General features: G+C 46.0%; 1 protein-coding gene across 1 annotated transcript; it reads left to right on the top strand.

Moving 5' to 3' along the window:
• The first annotated feature begins 6,073 nt into the window (after positions 1-6,073).
• LOC139479631 (uncharacterized) lies at positions 6,074-7,153 on the top strand. The gene has a single exon (XM_071262472.1). It carries the CDS (start codon positions 6,074-6,076, stop codon positions 7,151-7,153), a length of 1,080 nt encoding a protein of 359 aa, XP_071118573.1.
• Positions 7,154-19,922: the final 12,769 nt, after the last annotated feature.

The raw sequence follows: 19,922 nt of genomic DNA, 5'->3' as shown, positions 1-19,922 counted from the left end.
TTATCGAAAGCTCGTGAACGCTACAGGTAAGCAGTTATCAATAGAGATTACGGGTCCTTACAGGTGAGAAAAGGTAGACCAGGGCAATCACGGGCCTCAGGTGTGCGGCGTTTCACATACTTGAGTATCTGCATGGCGCCAGTCTGTCTCGCTGACGGCGGAGTCGGCCCTCACAGGTGTGTGGGCTCAATAGCGCTACAGGTAACAATAGGCCGCTCTACCCACCTGCACACAACTCCATATACATCTAAATACCAATATCACTTATACCCAAAACATACAACTACGCTAATACACCGCGGGAATGCACTTTTTACAATTCGTTTGACACAGGATTTGCAATAAACCGCGTCGATTATGAGAAATTTGATTGAGAATGAAACGCCATTGAGAGCAGAGACGGTTAGAATACGCCATTGAAGGATTTGTTTGCACGTGTGATGTCATGTTTAATAGCAGCCCTTTATCAACACTCTTGATTGCTGAGGTGAACATTTGAGAGAGCGCTGGGCGACTGAGAACGCCGACAGCAGTCAGCCTTATGTACTGAATTTATTATAGGCAACATAGAGTCAACACCGCATTCAACCTACTGAAATAAATATACGATATTTGATCTAAATTCAATATGTACCTTTTTTCGATGTTTAACAATCTTAAAGGTGTGTACCACAATATGTCAAAATTCAATTCAAACACCCCCTTCACTTCATATAACATAGAAACACGAATCGAATTCGATATGTTTTTGATATTATTGTCAATAGAGGCATTTACGTCCACCTGGTCTCCAGACCTCACGGTGTTGCTAAAGGACATATCAAATTCACACAGACATAAAAAGAAATATATTGCAATTGAAGAAATGTACTGCTAATATGTTTATCAAGACCAACATGTGTTCCGATTTAGTAAGCTGGTTTAGAATATCTTGAATGCTTGACGTTCGTTTTGTTCGTCCACATTCTGAAATACCACAGCGGCCCTGTCCTATTCATTCCGCTCCCTATACCTACATGCATCTTCAGATTTACCTATAGTACATACATATTCACTCATACCTTCCACCCATGCTTGCCGTAAAAGGCGACTATGCTTGTCGTAGAGAGGCGACTTACGGGATCGGGTGGTCAGGCTCGCTGACTTAGTTTTATCCCAATTGCGTGGGTCGATGCTCATGATATCAATCACTGGATTGCCTGATCAAGACTCGATTATATACAGACCGCCGTCATACAGCTGGAATATTGCTGAGTGCGGTGTATACAACAAACAAAACTCATACCTTCTCTTTCTGTATACTTTACCTTGATCAATGCTTACCTAACTACATGAAGCATTTTCCCTTTGAGCAATACGTACCTTTACATGTAGTCAAGGTACCTTACCGGACTCTGTACCCCTGCATGCTCCCCCTTTAAGACTTTTGCATATTTACCTATACTTTACATTTATCTATATATTCACCTTTACCTATTACCCTTTCATTTATCAATAATCACCTTAAATCTATCTATTTAAAAATATATTTATCTAAACTATTTTTTGTACGATGTACGTTTACCTGTACTTTCCTTATGCCTGTATGTACATCTCGCTTATCCAAATGTATTTACCTTCAGTAAAAGTCTCTTCCCACTTCGAACACACTCTCATTCCCCATATCTGTATGTCTCTTTCCCCTTTACACACACTCTCATTCCCCATATCTGTATGTCTCTTTTCCCTTTACACACGCTCTCATTCCCAATATCTGTATGTCTCTTTCCCCTTTACAAGTCTCTCATTCCCCCATATCTGTATGTCTCTTTCCCCTTTACACACACTCTCATTCCCCATATCTGTATGTCTCTTTCCCCTTCACACACACTCTCATTCCCCCATATCTGTATGTCTCTTTCCCTTTACACACACTCTCATTCCCCATATCTGTATGTCTGTTTCCCCTTTACACACTCTCATTCCCCATATCTGTATGACTCTTTCCCCTTTACACACACTCTCATTCTCCATATCTGTATGTCTCTTTCCCCTTTACACATACTCTCATTCCCCCATATCTGTATGTCTCTTTCCCCTTTACACACACTCTCATTCCCCATATCTGTATGTCTCTTTCCCCTTTACACATACTCTCATTCCCCCATATCTGTATGTCTCTTTTCCTTTACACATACTCTCATTCCCCATATCTGTATGTCTCTTTCCCCTTTACACACACTCTCATTCCCCATATATGTATGTCTCTTTCCCCTTTACACATACTCTCATTCCCCATATCTGTATGACTCTTTCCCCTTTACACACACTCTCATTCTCCATATATGTATGTCTCTTTTCCCTTTACACACACTCTCATTCCCCCATATCTGTATGTCTCTTTCCCCTTTACAAACATTCAGTTTCACCCATATCTGTATGTCTCTTTCCCCTTTACACACACTCTCATTCCCCCATATCTGTATGTCTCTTTCCCCTTTACACACACTCTCATCCCCCATATCTGTATGTCTCTTTTCCTTTACACACACTCTCATTCCCCATATCTGTATGTCTCTTTTCCCCTTTACACATACTCTCATTCCCCTTATCTGTATGTCTCTTTCCCCTTTACACACACTCTCATCCCCCATATCTGTATGTGTTTTTACCCTTTACACACACTCTCATTCCCCATATCTGTATGTCTCTTTCCCCTTTACACACACTCTCATTCCCCCATATATGTATGTCTCTTTTCCCTTTACACACACTCTCATTCCCCCATATCTGTATGTCTCTTTCCCCTTTACACACACTCTCATCCCCCATATCTGTATGTCTCTTTCCCCTTTACACATACTCTCATTCCCCATATCTGTATGACTCTTTCCCCTTTACACACACTCTCATTCTCCATATCTGTATGTCTCTTTTCCCTTTACACACACTCTCATTCCCCCATATCTGTATGTCTCTTTCCCCTTTACAAACATTCAGTTTCACCCATATCTGTATGTCTCTTTCCCCTTTACACACACTCTCATTCCCCCATATCTGTATGTCTCTTTCCCCTTTACACACACTCTCATTCCCCCATATCTGTATGTCTCTTTCCCCTTTACACACACTCTCATTCCCCATATCTGTATGTCTCTTTTCCTTTACACACACTCTCATTCCCCATATCTGTATGTCTCTTTTCCCCTTTACACATACTCTCATTCCCCTTATCTGTATGTCTCTTTCCCCTTTACACACACTCTCATCCCCCATATCTGTATGTGTTTTTACCCTTTACACACACTCTCATTCCCCATATCTGTATGTCTCTTTCCCCTTTACACACACTCTCATTCCCCCATATCTGTATGTCTCTTTCCCCTTCACACACACTCTCATCCCCCATATATGTATGTCTCTTTCCCCTTTACACACACTCTCATTCCCCATATCTGTATGCCTCTTTCCCCTTTACACACACTCTCATTCCCCATATCTGTATGTCTCTTTCCCCTTTACACACACTCTCATTCCCCATATCTGTATGTCTCTTTCCCCTTTACACACACTCTCATTCACCCATATCTGTATGTCTCTTTCCCCTTTACACACACTCTTATCCCCCATATATGTATGTCTCTTTTCCCTTTACACACACTCTCATTCCCCCATATCTGTATGTCTCTTTACCCTTTACACACACTCTCATTCCCCATATCTGTATGTCTCTTACCCCTTTACACACACTCTCATTCACCTTATCTGTATGTCTCTTTCCCCTTTACACACACTCTCATTCCCCATATCTGTATGTCTCTTTCCCCTTTACACACACTCTCATTCCCCCATATCTGTATGTCTCTTTCCCCTTCACACACACTCTCATCCCCCATATATGTATGTCTCTTTCCCCTTTACACACACTCTCATTCCCCATATCTGTATGCCTCTTTCCCCTTTACACACACTCTCATTCCCCATATCTGTATGTCTCTTTCCCCTTTACACACACTCTCATTCACCCATATCTGTATGTCTCTTTCCCCTTTACACAGTCTCTCATTCCCCATATCTGTATGTGTTTTTACCCTTTACACACAACACTATAACATTCCCCTGTACACGGGCTCTGATGCTGGAACGGGTACCGACCTCTGTCCATGTTCTATTGAATCCAGGGAAAAGTGTATTTTAACCCTCAGCAACTGAGAAAAGTAATGGCCACACGAAAGCTGAACAACAAAATAAACTTGTTTTATTATTTCGAGTTTGTCATATTTGTGTTTTGTTCTCTTCACAAGCCTCGGAATATTCCCTTTTAAAATCTGAACATTGTACATTTTGTCCCGCGATATATTGACAAGTGAAACTGTGTCATCTGGGTGAAGTTTACACAATCGCACTAGGATACCCGTGCACGGCTGACTGATGCTGCTGCAGCTGCAAGCGTAGTTTCATCTGGCCCTTGTTTCAAGCATGTGACAGTGTTGTGTTCTGACTGCACATTGACCAGCTTCACAGTCCGGGAGGGGCGGTCGGGTAGCCTAGTGGTTAAAGCGTTCGCTCGTCACGCCGAAGACCCGGGTTCGATTCCCGACATGGGTACAATGTGTGAAGCCCATTTCTGGTGTCCCCCGCCGTGATATTGCTGGAATATTGCTAAAAGCGGCGTAAAACCATACTCACTCACACTCACAGTCCGGGTATCGCACGCCCAGTGTTAGCTAATATTACCTACACTTATGCAGTATGGATAAACGTTGTCAACACCTGAGACAAACCCGCTTTTCACGGGTTTTTCAAAGCGTTTCCACTTACTTCCAATTACAGGTGCAAATAGGAGTGTAAACTGTTCGTCTTGACCACCTGGTTGGGGAGGTGGGAAAACGCGGTGGGAACATTAGCACTGGCTATCTATCTTGTTCTGACATCAGTGTCCAAACTGACCGCTTTTAACAACTACAATGAACACTTGGTGTCATCTTTCTCGTGTAGATTGTGTGCTCGTAGATTCTCACGATTGTTATATGTGTTTGAAAGTGTGGTAAGTGTCGGTAACTAGTGACATGTTGGGGAGCCTGGGGGGGGGGGGGGGGGGGGGGGGGGAGATTGGGAGGAGGGGTTTCCTGTGCCAGTTGTTTCCTGTTTCAGGATGATACCGAGATACAGTTGGCCAGTAGTCAGTCTCCCTATCAACGACTGTACGTTAACAGGAAAAGTAGAAACAGGTACAAAAAGTCGGGGGGGGGGGGAAGGAAAAAAACAAACAAACACCTTCTTATAAAATACGGTTGCTCCTAGCAAACATCTTGAAGACGTAAATTCACACTGAACTGCGGTCACAAGGAAGTATACACTTTGATGATGGCTAATACTGAAACAAAAAGAAATGTGCGATTAGGTGCTTTACTCTGGGTTTGAATCCCGGATGGGACTCAACCAAACAAAAGAACTAGAATATGTTCTAATAAATTGTTATCCCAAATGCGACATTTGTTAAACAAGAAATGGTTATTTCCGATGGCGATGTATTTAGTACGAGTATCATAGTTGTGTTTTGGACTTTAGGTTTGCAGTGTTTTTTTCGATGACTATGTTCAGCCTGGTAACATTTTGACAACATGTTTAATGTTTTGTTCAAGTCCAATTTCAAAGTGTATACTTTCTTTTGCCCAGCAGTGTATGGTGACATATGCTTGAGTGCCATCATTGTTGATTAAAACCAGATTATTAAAGCCTAGCTTTTTCATTTTTCTCAAAGCAGAAAGTATTTCTCTGTTCTGTTTTCCGCTCTTTTGTACCATTGCAAATTATGTCCATGTCATTAACACTATGGCGGTCTGATGGCGGTTGTGGCAGGTTCTTTAATATCGCTGTTAGTAAACAGAAGAATCAGTTCTGTTAGCAAGGGTTAATTGGAAATGAGGTTAGACTGATTACTACTATTATTCCAACCGTATCCAGTGGCACATCGTGAGTGACTTGTTGACACCGGGTGCCCGCACACTGAAGGAACACCCGCCCTCCCTGATTGACATGGGGGTGGACATATTGCTTGTATGGCTGTAGCGGTCAGTGCCATATTGTATCCATGTCAGTCGGCTGTCCGCAGGTACCCGCCTCCCCCAGATCCCACCCTCAGTCCCCCCCCACCCCCAACCCTCCATCCAGCTTCCACCCTCAGTCTCTCACCCCACCCCCACATCCTACGTCCAGCTCCCACCCTCAGTCTCCAAAACCCACCCACACATCCTACATCCAACTCCCACCCTCAGTCTCCCACCCCACCCCCACATCCTACGTCCAACTTCCACCCTCAGTCTCCCCCCCAACCCTCCCTCCAACTACCACCCTCAGTCTCCCCCCCCAACTCTCCCTCCAGCTTCCACCCTCAGTCTCCCCCCCCAAACCCTCCCTCCAGCTCCCACCCTCGGTCTCCCCCCCCCCAAACCCTCCCTCCAGCTCCCACCCTCGGTCTCCCCCCCCCCCCAAACCCTCCCTCCAGCTTGCACCCTCAGTCTCCCCCCACCCCCACTCCAGCTTCCATCCTCAGTCTCCCCCCCACCCCACTCCTGCTTCCACCCTCAGTCTCCCCCAACACCACTCCAGCTTCCACCCTCAGTCTCCCACCCCCCTCCTGCTTCCACCTCAGTCTTCCCCAACCCCATACCTCCTGCTTCCACCCTCAGTCTCCCCCACCCCTCTCCCTCCAGCTTCCACCCTCAGTCTCCCCCCATCAACCCCCTCCCTCCAGCTTCCATCCTCAGTCTCCCCCCCCAAACCCCCACTCCAGCTTCCACCCTCAGTCCCCCCCCCCCCCCCAACCCCCACTCCAGCTTCCACCCTCAGTCTCACCCCAACCCTCCCTCCAGCTTCCACCCTGTCCCCCCCCAAACAAAAATCTCCCTCCTGCTTCCACCCTCAGCCCCCCCCCTCCTGCTTCCACCCTCAGTCTCCACCAACCCCCTCCCTAAAGCTTCCACCCTCAGTCTCCCCCCAAACCCCTCCCTCCAGCTTCCACCCTCAGTTCCCCCCCCAAAAAAAAACAAACAAACAAAACAACAAACCCCTCCCTCTAGCTGCCAACCTCAGTCTTCCCACCCACCCTTGCCCTCATCCCCTCCTCCCACCCTTTAAAAAGGCAATTGTGTTATTTATGAATTATTACTAGAGTCCCCAAGAGCTTTACGTTGTCTTTAATGATCTGTAAGGTACGCGTCCCCCCCTCCAGGTGGGGCTTATGGAGGCGGTCACGTGACGACGTCGATCTCTGCCGCCTGTAACCAGGTTCAGTCCCATTATTACATGAGCAATGAAAATAGATGATTTGTATATAGATAAACTCCTTACCAGTTCCTATACATGCAGGAAGTACGTATAAAATCACCAACGACCTTGTGAAAGGGGAAATAACTCAGATTCCAGTATCCTCATTAACGGTTCTGTTATTTGTGATAAGTGTCAAAAGGCTTGTTGATGACAAGAATCAAAGCTTCCCAGATCTTAATTCCCCATTCCGTTGTTGGTCCACTTTTGTTCCCCTATTGTTCAGCTATTGTTCCGCTATTTTCCCCCTATTGTTCCGCACATCAGATAGCAGCTGAAGTAATTGCCAGACTCTCCTTGTCAACTAAGGCCCTGCCCCCGCACAGTATACACACACAATAGTAATTAGGCCTCCCCTCACACGTCAAGCCTGGTCTCCCATGAACCATCTGACCCCCATGCTGATTCCCCGCCCTGCTCCGCAACTACCCCCGGGCGCACGTGCAGTAATAACCCTCACCTCGCTACCGCAACGACATACCACGTGACAGAAATGTTTGCCCAGTACGAAACCCCCTTGATTTAATGTTCAATGTAATTGAAAAGAATACATTTGAAACGATATAATGATTTACACATGTTTAGAAAGCGATGAGATGCGCCATGAATTCATTGACAAATACAGTGCCGGCCAAAAGAAAGTATACACTTGAAAATTGGGTTTGACTAAACAATTACGAGCGTTATAAAAAAGTTTCTTGGCTGTAAACAGTTAATTTCAACAGAAAAAATCGAGTATTTTTATCCTTTGTATTCATTTTTCAATGTATTTCTGGAGATAACAAACAAATTGGTATCTTTAAGTTATGTTTCTTCACCATGGTACCAAGAGGTATAGGTGAGCGAGTTGCACTGTTGGCTTAAACATTGTTTCTGACAGCAAAACAGAAGACTAAGAAATTTAGAACTTTCAACTAAACACACTAAAACCACTCTTCCTTTTAGACTGGGGGTTACCCAGCCTCGGCGATCTTAAACTGACTATACTATAAATATTCCAAACAGTTGCCATCCTTTGAAATGTTGCAGCTATTACCGACTTCTGGTCCCATTTTAATATGGAGAAGACCGAGTATGTAAACTGTGCAGTTCTTTAGCAATTGCTGGTTAATTCCAGTACTTGTTTCGCTGTGAAGCTATAACAAACCTTACTTCAACATATATCAAGTAACTATGATTTGTTATATCATATATTTATTATATTTGCTCTTGTGCCACCGATATTGGTTTTGAGAAATATAGAAACAGAATCCGATATTTAGCTTCCATAGAAACCATTCCTCGCTGAAACCCTGTACACAGAACATAACTGGCATAAATCCTTCTGATATGGACAAATCTTTTTTTCAAAAAAGCGCTCAAAAAGAAGAAAACAGATAATGAATTCCAGATTAATGTATATTCGCCTTTGTTGTCAATAACAACGCTGGACTTGGTAAAGAGTCCTACTATGTGTGTGTGTTGGGGGGGGGGGGGGAGGGGGGGGGGGGGGGGCACCTGCATGACTGGTGCCCCCCTGCATGACTTCACGCTACTTCACCATACTGAACACATACTGAAGGACATACACGGGCTGCAGCAGGAACAGGCAACACTTCCGCATCTCTTGTATACGTCATGTTCTGAGGCCTGACAAAGATGATTTGTATAGAGATGAAGCAACACAAATGTCAAATGCCCTACAGACAGTGGAAAGCATGTCAGCATGGTGTAACACACGTTAGCTGTGTACTAACCAGGAAGAAAGATTAATGGATATCATTACCTTACAGGATTATCTCTAATAAGATAATGTTGACAAGTTCTATTTGAAAAGTGCAGAAAGGAAAGAATCTGAAAACTGCTACATGAGTAATTGGCAAGAACAATCTTGTTTCTGTTTCTGTTATTACGTCATTATTATGTAAATTGGATGTATATTTGAGGTAACATTTTCAACAAAATTTAAAGAAACATTTCTTTTTGTTCCAACATTAAACTTATCGGTTGATGCTGAAAAGGAAGGAATGTGAAGCATGAGTAGCTGCGGTATGTGAGTGAGTGAGTGAGTGAGTGAGTGAATGAGTTGGTTTTAACGCCGCTTTTAACAGTATTCCAGTCATATCACGGCGTGTCAGCTTAATGTGGGAGGAAAGCCCGAAGTGATGCAGGTCTCAGACGTTTACCACTTCGGTGAAACCCACGAGCACGGGTATGGTGCTGACAAATCTAGAAACATAATCGGGGCGAACCGGGATTCGAACCCACAATCATAGGTTTCTGGCATGCCAAAGGGACGCAACTCTGAACAGCGAATCGCGGCGCTCAGACGACTGGGCCACCCGTGCTCCCAGCTACGGCATGTAGGACAGGACAAGCTTAATCTTTTCGCGAACACCTGGTGTCGACACTGATTTCACGTGATCCATTCTTATAAATTTATGAAATCTTAAATGTCCTTGAAGGAAGAGGTGTTCACATAGCCTTTGCCCGTGTACCATGCCCATTCCTCGTCAGAAATAGATCTTGTTCACATATTCAACCAGAGCTGTTTAATGGGTTCTGGATCAAGTACATTGGTCCCCGTCTTTTAGTTCTATTAAAATGAACGTGTTGGTATCCTAAGGTTTGCAACTAATGGCATCAGTGTAGTTATATACCTTATTTAAGTAACCGTCTGTCAGCACCATGTCGCCAGACAGCATTGGCATCGACATCAGCATTGCGGGTACCTTCCACGTTCATGTTCTATAATACATATCTAGTTACTGACATGTTGTTTGTTTGTTGTTTAACGCCGCACTCAGCAATACCCCAGCTATATGACGGCGGTCTGTAAATAATCGAGTCTGGACCAGATAATCCAGTGTTTGACATCATGAGCATCGATCCACACAATTGGGATACGATGACATGCATCAACAAGGCAGCGAGCCTGACCAGCCGATCCCGTTAGTTGACTCTTACGACAAGCATAGTCGCCTGTTACAGCAAGCATGGGTTGCTGAGGACCTATTCTCTACCCGGATCTTCACGGGTCTATTAACATGATGAGAAACACGCATTTAACTAAGTCACACAGACTGACCACCCCATCCCTTTTGTCGCTGTTACCAGAATATGTTACAGAGGTTTGTTCTGACCCGGAATCCCTAGGGGGAAATGGAATAACAAGTGATGTTTTCGAGGAAATACAGAACTGCAACCCTGAATCCAACTGCCGTTATCGCCATATAAGCGTGTTGGACCCACACTATAGCGTATCTGTAGACAGGCGTCGTGGTATCATGTTTTCAACAATAATGTTTATATTTAATTTTTGGGGAGAAAATACACTTTCACAAACAATTGTTTTTTTTTATCATGGGCAACATGTCGCCGTAATGTCCGTATGCCGGGACAGATTTATGGCTATAGAACCATAGGGCGACACACCCACATCCACCCACCCACATGCAACTACCCGCCATCAAGCCATATACAAACTGTCATGCTTTCTGTTAACATCGAATGAGAAATATCCATCACAATTGTATAAAACCCCTTGCTATGCAAACGAATGCATGTCTTCCAATTGCCCTTTCCGCCCCACCCCAAATTATTCCCCCTGTTCTCTTCCTATAGACGTCAATTACCTCCCAGATATCATTAAACTCACCCCCCTCTTCCCCTAAACAGACGACGCTACCCGTTCCCAAATCGTAAAAAGTACCCCCTTCCCCTACCCGTAAGACACCAATTATCCGTCCCTAATCGTAAACATGCCAGGGTGGCTCCCCCCGCGGGACAGACAGTTAGTGTCAACCCAAACGTTGCGACCCCTAATTGTCCCTTTAGTCACCGATCGCACAACATGAGCAAACCGCGATACTTGGGTATTGTGAACACCGACAAGATGGAACCCGTCTTCGCTAACCCGCAGCTGCAGTTGATTGCAAACTACGATGTTATCACCATCCCCGTTGGTCACGCTGCTATCAGTGCCCATAACGTCTCCAGTTTCAACGCTGTCTTATCAAAGACCTCAATGACTCTATCACTGTGTAAATGAAGGCCAGATTGTGGTTTGACATGCCGATACACTGGGCTAGTGTCAACCTCTATACAATAGGCTATTGAAGACACTGTGACTTATTGACAGCGAGTGTGATTGATGGAGAGGAGGTTGGGGCTGTTGGTTTTGTCACAGTATCAAATCTCGAGGTGGCAGATGCATAGAAAGGAATAACTTTCAAATGGGCTTGTCCTCTGTTATTCCCTTTACATTGATGCCAATTCTTTTCTACAGAATGTTTGCGAATCCGCTTTTGGCTTGTATGTTTTACAACACAGAAAACCTCCAATATACTGAGCTCGTTTCAATGAAGACATTTTGGCACGGGCAATTGTTTCCAATGTCTAAAGGTTTATCACTCCAAGTCCAACAGAGATATATTATTTTATAAATAAAAATAAAGACGATCAATTCAAATACTAGTATATGATCACCTACACCTTTGGAAGAACGTCTCTGTGATAAGTCCTGAGTCCTTGAAGATGAAGAACACGACCTGATGTCTTGTAGTAAATATGCAGATGTAAGGCACTCCCTGTTTAATTCTTTAAAACATAATTAGTTGGAAAGCCTTAACATTACAGAAGTATTTAGTCTACTTTTTTTCAAATAATGAACCAGGTAACATAGAAATAATCTGCTATCATGTATGCAACTTCAAATGAATTTGCAGTCCATATTATATATAACCAAAGCCATTAGTAATATTTTGTATTGATACTTTGTGTTGTTATCCTGACTTCTTATATATCTATTTATATAGTTTATAGAGTATTGTCACTGTTTCTTCTTAGAATGTTTGCGCAATAAAATCGTGTATCTTGTATATTGTATATTGTATATTATATCTTGTATCTTGTATCTTGCATCTTGCATCTTGTATCTTGTATCTTGCATCTTGCATCTTGTATCTTGTATCTTGTATCTTGCATCTTGTATCTTGCATCTTGCATCCTTTATCTTGTATCTTGTATCTTGCATCTTGTATCTTGCATCTTGCATCCTGTATCTTGTATCTTGCATCTTGTATCCTGTATCTTGTATCTTGTATCTTGTATCTTGCATCTTGCATCTTGCATAGGTGAGACGGCACGTTCTCCCAACAAACGTTCAGCGCTACTTTAATGTGACCTGTATATAGCCTCTACCATCGTCGATCAGTATTTAACACTCGCACAGTCTATTATGTCCATGTGTTCTTTTGTCTACTTAGCCGTGCTAGGATCCACTGAGGGTCGGGTTCGAACCCAAGATGCATTTTGGTAAACGTATACGACATGCGTACCAATCTCCAAGTGTATTTCCCGCGTATCATTTTAGATTGTGAACACTCCCAAGATGACGCTCTGTATTTGACCTGCCACCGCGAAAGGCCGACCGATTTTACCATGGCGACCACCTGGACGGATTCGAACACCCACAGCTGGGAGAACCATTAGAGAGCCGTGTATCTCTGTGTCGGCTGATAACTCCCCACTTAACATATGTTGGTTACAATGCGAGCTACTGAGGCGCGGTGTTTATCGGCGTGCCCACCCCCCACCCACCCCCGGCTGCGCCCGCCGTACCTGACAAGACCCGGCTGCGCCCGCCGTACCTGACAAGACACTAATTACTCACAGCCGAGGTATGGACATCTTTATTGTAGCCTGCACATTGACCATGTGACTTATCTCCCCCTGATCGGGCAGCGCCTCCAGCGGGTGCTTGTTATCACGGATATCGCTTGTAATGTTGCTGAAATGGGTTTCCGACACTGCTTCGTATCTCCGATCAGTCCGTCCATCAACGGTGAATGCTCTGTGGAGACTGACCTTGCATAAGATCACTCCTTTCTGTTTGTATTTATATAATTGGCTCTAACATATGCGTATAGCTCTAGTTGTCTGTGAATAAATGTTGCCATCTATGCGCCTGAATGTACAGCGTTGTAATCTCCACATCTGAGCAATCTTACGGTATTTTGTACGCCCGTCTGTATGTTGAGGTAATGTGTACGCCTGGCTGTATTCTGAGGTATGTTGTACGCCTGGCTGTATATTGAGGTAATGTGTACGCCTGGCTGTATATTGAGGTATATTGTACGCCTGGCTGTATATTGAGGTAATTTGTACGCCTGGCTTTATATTGAGGTATATTGTACGCCTGGCTGTATTCTGAGGTATGTTGTACGCCTGGCTGTATATTGAGGCAATGTGTACGTCTGGCTGTATTCTGAGGTATGTTGTACGTCTGGCTGTATTCTGAGGTATGCTGTACGCCTGGCTGTATATTGAGGTAATGTGTACGCCTGGCTGTATATTGAGGTAATGTGTACGCCTGGCTGTATATTGAGGTAATGTGTACGCCTGGCTGTATATAGAGGTATATTGTACGCCTGGCTGAATATTGAGGTATATTGTACGCCTGGCTGTATATTGAGGTATATTGTACGCCTGACTGTATATTGAGGTGATGAGTACGCCTGGATGTATATTGAGGTGATGAGTACGCCTGGATGTATATTGAGGTATATTGTACGCCTGGCTGTATTCTGAGGTATGTTGTACGCCTGGCTGTATATTGAGGTAATGTGTACGCGTGGCTGAAAATTGAGGTGTATTATACGCCTGGCTGTATATTGAGGTAATGTGTACGCCTGGCTGTATATTGAGGTAATGTGTACGCCTGGCTGTATATTGAGGTAATGTGTACGCCTGGCCTTATATTGAGGTAATGTGCGTGCCTTATTGAATAATACTGTAATATACATGTCTTGCTGACTATAGGCCGTCATGATATAGCTGTACTATTGTTGAATACTGGCCGGTGAGATTTAAAAAAATAGCTTAATGGCATGTCAGACAAATGGAACAAAACAGGCAAATATGGCAAAGATTATAAATGCATTTGGGAAAGTATCCGACAGTGAGGGGTAAAAGCCGATCGGAATCCGCCTCCTGTTTATTTGGCAACAACCAGTGTATGGCCCAGCTATGCCCACAGCAGCTGTAGTCGAGGATACCAACAACACGACATTCCACCACTCAAACTAACATTTGTGCAAACAGGACTTTAATGAACACGTGCGAACAACACTTATGTTTTTTTTAAGAAACATGAAATCTATATTGCAGCTCATAACAGCGGAAGTACCATATCCATGGCCACGTGTCTACAGGGACGGTCTAAAACAAGTTCCCTTAGTTCCGCATGCCTCGTTCCCGCAAGCTGCCTCTCTGTGTCACAATGAAACTTCATGACTTATACATCCTACCACCCCTACCCTCAACCCTTGACCGCCCCTCCCCCAAACCAGCATCTTCTTCAGGCTGTGCCCCTCTCAGTGGGCACCGATAGAGTGAGTGGGTAAGGTTTAATGCCGCTTTTGGCAATATTCCAGTAATATCATGGCGGGGGACACCAGAAATGGACTTCACACATTGTACTCATACGGGGAATCGAACCCGGGCCTTAGGCGTGACGAATAATAATAATGGTGAGGATGATGATGATGATGATGATGATGATGATGATGATGATGATGACGACGACGACGACGACAACAACAACAATAATAATAGAGTATTTATATTGGGCATCTTTCCACAACAATCAGGGGCATGCTCAAAGCGCTGTTATTACCCCAGACTCCCGATCAATGAGCACTCAAGAATCATTCTCAGCTCCCTGGGGGGAGTACAGGCACTAGAAGGTTAACGACCATATTGATGCTCATCCTACCGGGTACCCATTCACTGCTGGGTGAACAGAGGCACATTTCGAACAAAGACACTTGCCCAAGGCGATGCCACATGTGCTACATGTGCTTCAGTACGGGGCAGGTCCGATTTGTGACCTGTGCGCTGTGCACAGGACCACGTGCCACCACCAGAAAGGGCACTTAAATGCGATCCACGTACAGTGTATATACACCATCTTCACGATCATGTCCATAAGCAACCCCCTTCCCAGCTGTCAATCACCTGTATCTATGTACACCTGTGTTGTGATAGCGGGAATCGGCCACACTCAGGTGTTCCTTGACTAACACTGCAGCACTGATAGCGCGTGCTCTGTCAGATCGAGGCAGTGTCCACGGTGTCTATGTCAGATCCCAGGTACTCGACAATAATTACCCGTGTGCCGTTCAGGTGTATTTTTGATTATCATTCATAGATTAAAAAATATTTCAAAACTACACTGTCCTAATACCTTTGTCACAAATGACACTAGTTGTAACAACGATACATGAATGAGTGAGTGAGTGAGTGAGTGAGTATGGTTTTACGCCACTTTTATCAATATTCCAGCAATATCACGGCGGGGGACACGATAAATGGGCTTCACACATTTTACCCATGTCGGGAATCGAAACCGGGTCTTCGGCGTGACGAGCGAACGCTTCAACCACTGGGCTTCCCGACCGCCCAACGATACATGAGACAGAACAATACGTTTTCTAATTAATGGATGAAATGACGTCAGGCAATGAAACAAAAAGAAATGTGACTGTCATGGAGCTGAAAAGCAGGACGTCCAGGTGACCAAAACAGTTATATAACGCTTTGAATGCGTGCTGTAGCGACCCAGTCACAGGGTGCTGTAAGTATTCGTATCTGGCTCAGACAAACTAGTGGTTGATATCATGAGCAACTTTCCACCACCACACGATGACACCCCAAACCCACCCAGCCTCTATTGACAAGCGGAAGCCTGCATAATGTGTCCTAAGACGGATCTCCACGGAGTTTTTGCTACTGATATAGTACCCCGGGCACAACGCAGGTGAAACCCCGCCTTTAAGCCACCCCATCAAGGGTGAACGAGGATACACTAGCTCTCCGGGTGCTCTGTCGTGGTTCAAGGGTGGTCGGGTAGCCTAGTGGTTAAAGCGTTCGCTCGTCACACAGAAGAACCGGGTTCGATTTCCCACATGGGTAGAATGTGTGAAGCCCATTTCTGGTGCCCCCCCGCCGTGATATTGCTGGAATATTGCTAAAAGGGGCGTAAAACAATAGTTTCAGTTGTATTGTGGCGTGTGGGGATGGATGGAAAATGCCACGTATTTAGGGACTAACGCGGCTTCACAGTTGACATACAATCGATATTATACCATGGCGTTTTATATGAACACAATTGTACATATCAGACAAAAACCACATTGAACAGACGTGTCAGAATTACATCCTGATACAAGTGCTGGACAAAGAGGTTAAATTCCAAACACAGAACAATGGCGCCCATCTTCCTTGTTCGACCATCACGCGCTTTCCGCACACTTATATACACAAGTATATACCTTGGCGTCATTTCCTCAATACAACGGAAACGGAAGCAATTGTTCGAAGTTAAATTCAGATTACAGTGTTTAGATCGGTTGTCACATCATACATCGTCCTCCTGTCTATAACGCCGGTTGTCCCGTCATACAGCGTCCTCCTGTCTATAACCCCGGTTGTCCCGTCATACAGCGTCCTCCTGTCTATAACCCCGGTTGTCCCGTCATACAGCGTCCTCCTGTCTATAACCCCGGTTGTCCCGTCATACAGCGTCCTCCTGTCTACAACACCGGTTGTCCCTCTATACAGCGTCCTTCTCTCTATAACACCGGTTTTCCCGTCATACATCGTCCTCCTGTCTATAGCCCCGGTTTTCCCGTCATACATCGTCCTTCTCTCTATAACCCCGGTTGTCCCGTCATACAGCGTCCTCCTGTCTATAGCCCCGGTTGTCCCGTCATACATCGTCCTCCTCTCTACAACGCCGGTTGTCCCGTCATACAGCGTCCTCACGTCTATAACCCCGGTTGTCCCGTCATACATCGTCCTCCTGTCTACAACGCCGGTTGTCCCGTCATACAGCGTCCTCCTGTCTACAACGCCGGTTGTCCCGTCATACATCGTCCTCCTGTCTATAACCCCGGTTGTCCCGTCATACATCGTCCTCCTGTATACAACGCCAGTTGTCTCTTCATACAGCGTCCTTCTGTCTATAACCCCGGTTCTCTCGTCATACAGCGTCCCCCTGTCTATAACGCTGGTTGTCTCGTCATACAGCGTCCTCCTGTCTACAACGCCGGTTGTCCCGTCATACATCGTCTTTCTGTCTATAACCTCGGTTGTCCCGTCATACAGCGCACTCCTGTCTATAACGCCGGTTGTCCCGTCATACATCGTCCTCCTGTCTATAACCCCGGTTGTCCCGTCATACAGCGTCCTCCTGTCTATAACGCCGGTTGTCCCGTCATACAGCGTCCTCCTGTCTACAACGCCGGTTGTCCCGTCATACATCGTCCTCCTGTCTATAACCCCGGTTGTCCCGTCATACAGCGTCCTCCTGTCTATAACGCCGGTTGTCCCGTCATACAGCGTCCTCCTCTCTACAACGCCGGTTGTCCCGTCATACAGCATCCTCACGTCTATAACCCCGGTTGTCCCGTCATACATCGTCCTCCTGTCTACAACGCCGGTTGTCCCGTCATACAGCGTCCTCCTGTCTACAACGCCGGTTGTCCCGTCATACATCGTCCTCCTGTCTATAACCCCAGTTGTCCCGTCATACATCGTCCTCCTGTATACAACGCCAGTTGTCTCTTCATACAGCGTCCTTCTGTCTATAACCCCGGTTCTCTCGTCATACAGCGTCCCCCTGTCTATAACGCTGGTTGTCCCGTCATACAGCGTCCTCCTGTCTACAACGCCGGTTGTCCAGTCATACATCGTCCTCCTGTCTATAACCCCGGTTGTCCCGTCATACATCGTCCTCCTGTATACAACGCCAGTTGTCTCTTCATACAGCGTCCTTCTGTCTATAACCCCGGTTCTCTCGTCATACAGCGTCCCCCTGTCTACAACGCCGGTTGTTCCGTCATGCATCGTCCTCCTGTCTATAACCCCGGTTGTCCCGTCATACATCGTCCTCCTGTATACAATGCCGGTTGTCCCGTCATACATCGTCCCCCTGTCTATAACGCTTGTTGTACCGTCATACATCGTCCTCCTGTCTATAACGCCGGTTGTCTCGTCATGTATCGTCCTCCTTTCCACAACGCCGGTTGTCCCGTCATACAGCGTCCTCACGTCTATAACCCCGGTTGTCCAGTCATACAGCGTCCTCCTGTCTACAATGCCGGTTGTCCAGTCATATATCGTCCTCCTGTCTACAATGCCGGTTGTCCCGTCATACATCGTCCTCCTCTCTACAACGCCGGTTGTCCCGTCATACAGCGTCCTCCTGTCTATAACGCCGGTTGTCCCGTCATGCATCGTCCTCCTGTCTATAACCCCGGTTGTCCCGTCATACAGCGTCCCCCTGTCTATAACGCCGGTTGTCCCGTCATACAGCGTCCTCCTGTCTACAATGCCGGTTGTCCCGTCATACATCGTCCTCCTGTCTACAACGCCGGTTGTACCGTCATACATCGTCCTCCTGTATACAACACCGGTTGCCTCGTCATACAGCGTCCTTCTGTCTATAACCCCGGTTGCCCCACCATACAGCGTCCTCCTGTCTATAACGCCGGTTGTCCCGTCATACATCGTCCTCCTGTCTATAACCCCGGTTGTCCCGTCATATAGCGTCCTCCTGTATACAACGCCGGTTGTCTCGTCATACAGCGTCCTTCTGTCTATAAGCCCGGTTGTCCAGTCATACAGCGTGCTCCTGTCTATAACTCCGGTTGTCCCGTCATACAGCGTCCTCCTGTCTACAACGCCGGTTGTCCCGTCATACATCGTCCCCCTGTCTATAACGCCGGTTGTTCCGTCATGCATCGTCCTCCTGTCTATAACCCCGGTTGTCCCGTCATACATTGTCCCCCTGTCTATAACGCCGGTTGTACCGTCATACATCGTCCTCCTGTCTATAACGCCGGTTGTCTCGTCATGTATCGTCCTCCTGTATACAACGCCGGTTGTCCCGTCATACATCGTCCCCCTGTCTATAACGCCGGTTGTACCGTCATACATCGTCCTCCTGTCTACAACGCCGGTTGTTCCGTCATGCATCGTCCTCCTGTCTACAACGCCGGTTGTTCCGTCATGCATCGTCCTCCTGTATACAACGCCGGTTGTCCCGTCATACATCGTCCCCCTGTCTACAACGCCGGTTGTACCGTCATACATCGTCCTCCTGTCTATAACGCCGGTTGTCTCGTCATGTATCGTCCTCCTTTCCATAACGGGTGTTGTCCCGTCATACAGAGTCCTCACGTCTATAACCCCGGTTGTTCCGTCATACAGCGTCCTCCTGTCTACAATGCCGGTTGTCCAGTCATACAGCGTCCTCCTGTCTACAATGCCGGTTGTCCCGTCATACATCGTCCTCCTGTCTACAACGCCGGTTGTCCCGTCATACAGCGTCATCCTGTCTATAACGCCGGATGTCTCGTCATACAGCGTCCTTCTGTCTATAACCCTGGTTGTCACGTCATACAGCGTCCTTCTGTCTATAACGCCGGTTGTCCCGTCATGCATCGTCCTCCTGTCTATAACCCCGGTTGTCCCGTCATACATCGTCCTCCTGTATACAACGCCGGTTGTCCCGTCATACATCGTCCCCCTGTCTATAACGCCGGTTGTACCGTCATACATCGTCCTCC

The sequence above is a fragment of the Haliotis cracherodii genome, unplaced genomic scaffold (genome assembly GCF_022045235.1).
Source record: "Haliotis cracherodii isolate W230 unplaced genomic scaffold, xgHalCrac1.p SCAF_4, whole genome shotgun sequence".
Taxonomy (NCBI): Eukaryota; Metazoa; Mollusca; class Gastropoda; order Lepetellida; family Haliotidae; genus Haliotis; species Haliotis cracherodii.
This window is presented reverse-complemented; position numbering and strand designations above follow the sequence as displayed.

What these genes read in the sequence shown, in the direction of transcription:
- LOC139479631 (XM_071262472.1), top strand. Translation starts at nt 6,074, where the DNA reads ATGTCAGTCGGCTGTCCGCAGGTACCCGCCTCCCCCAGATCCCACCCT.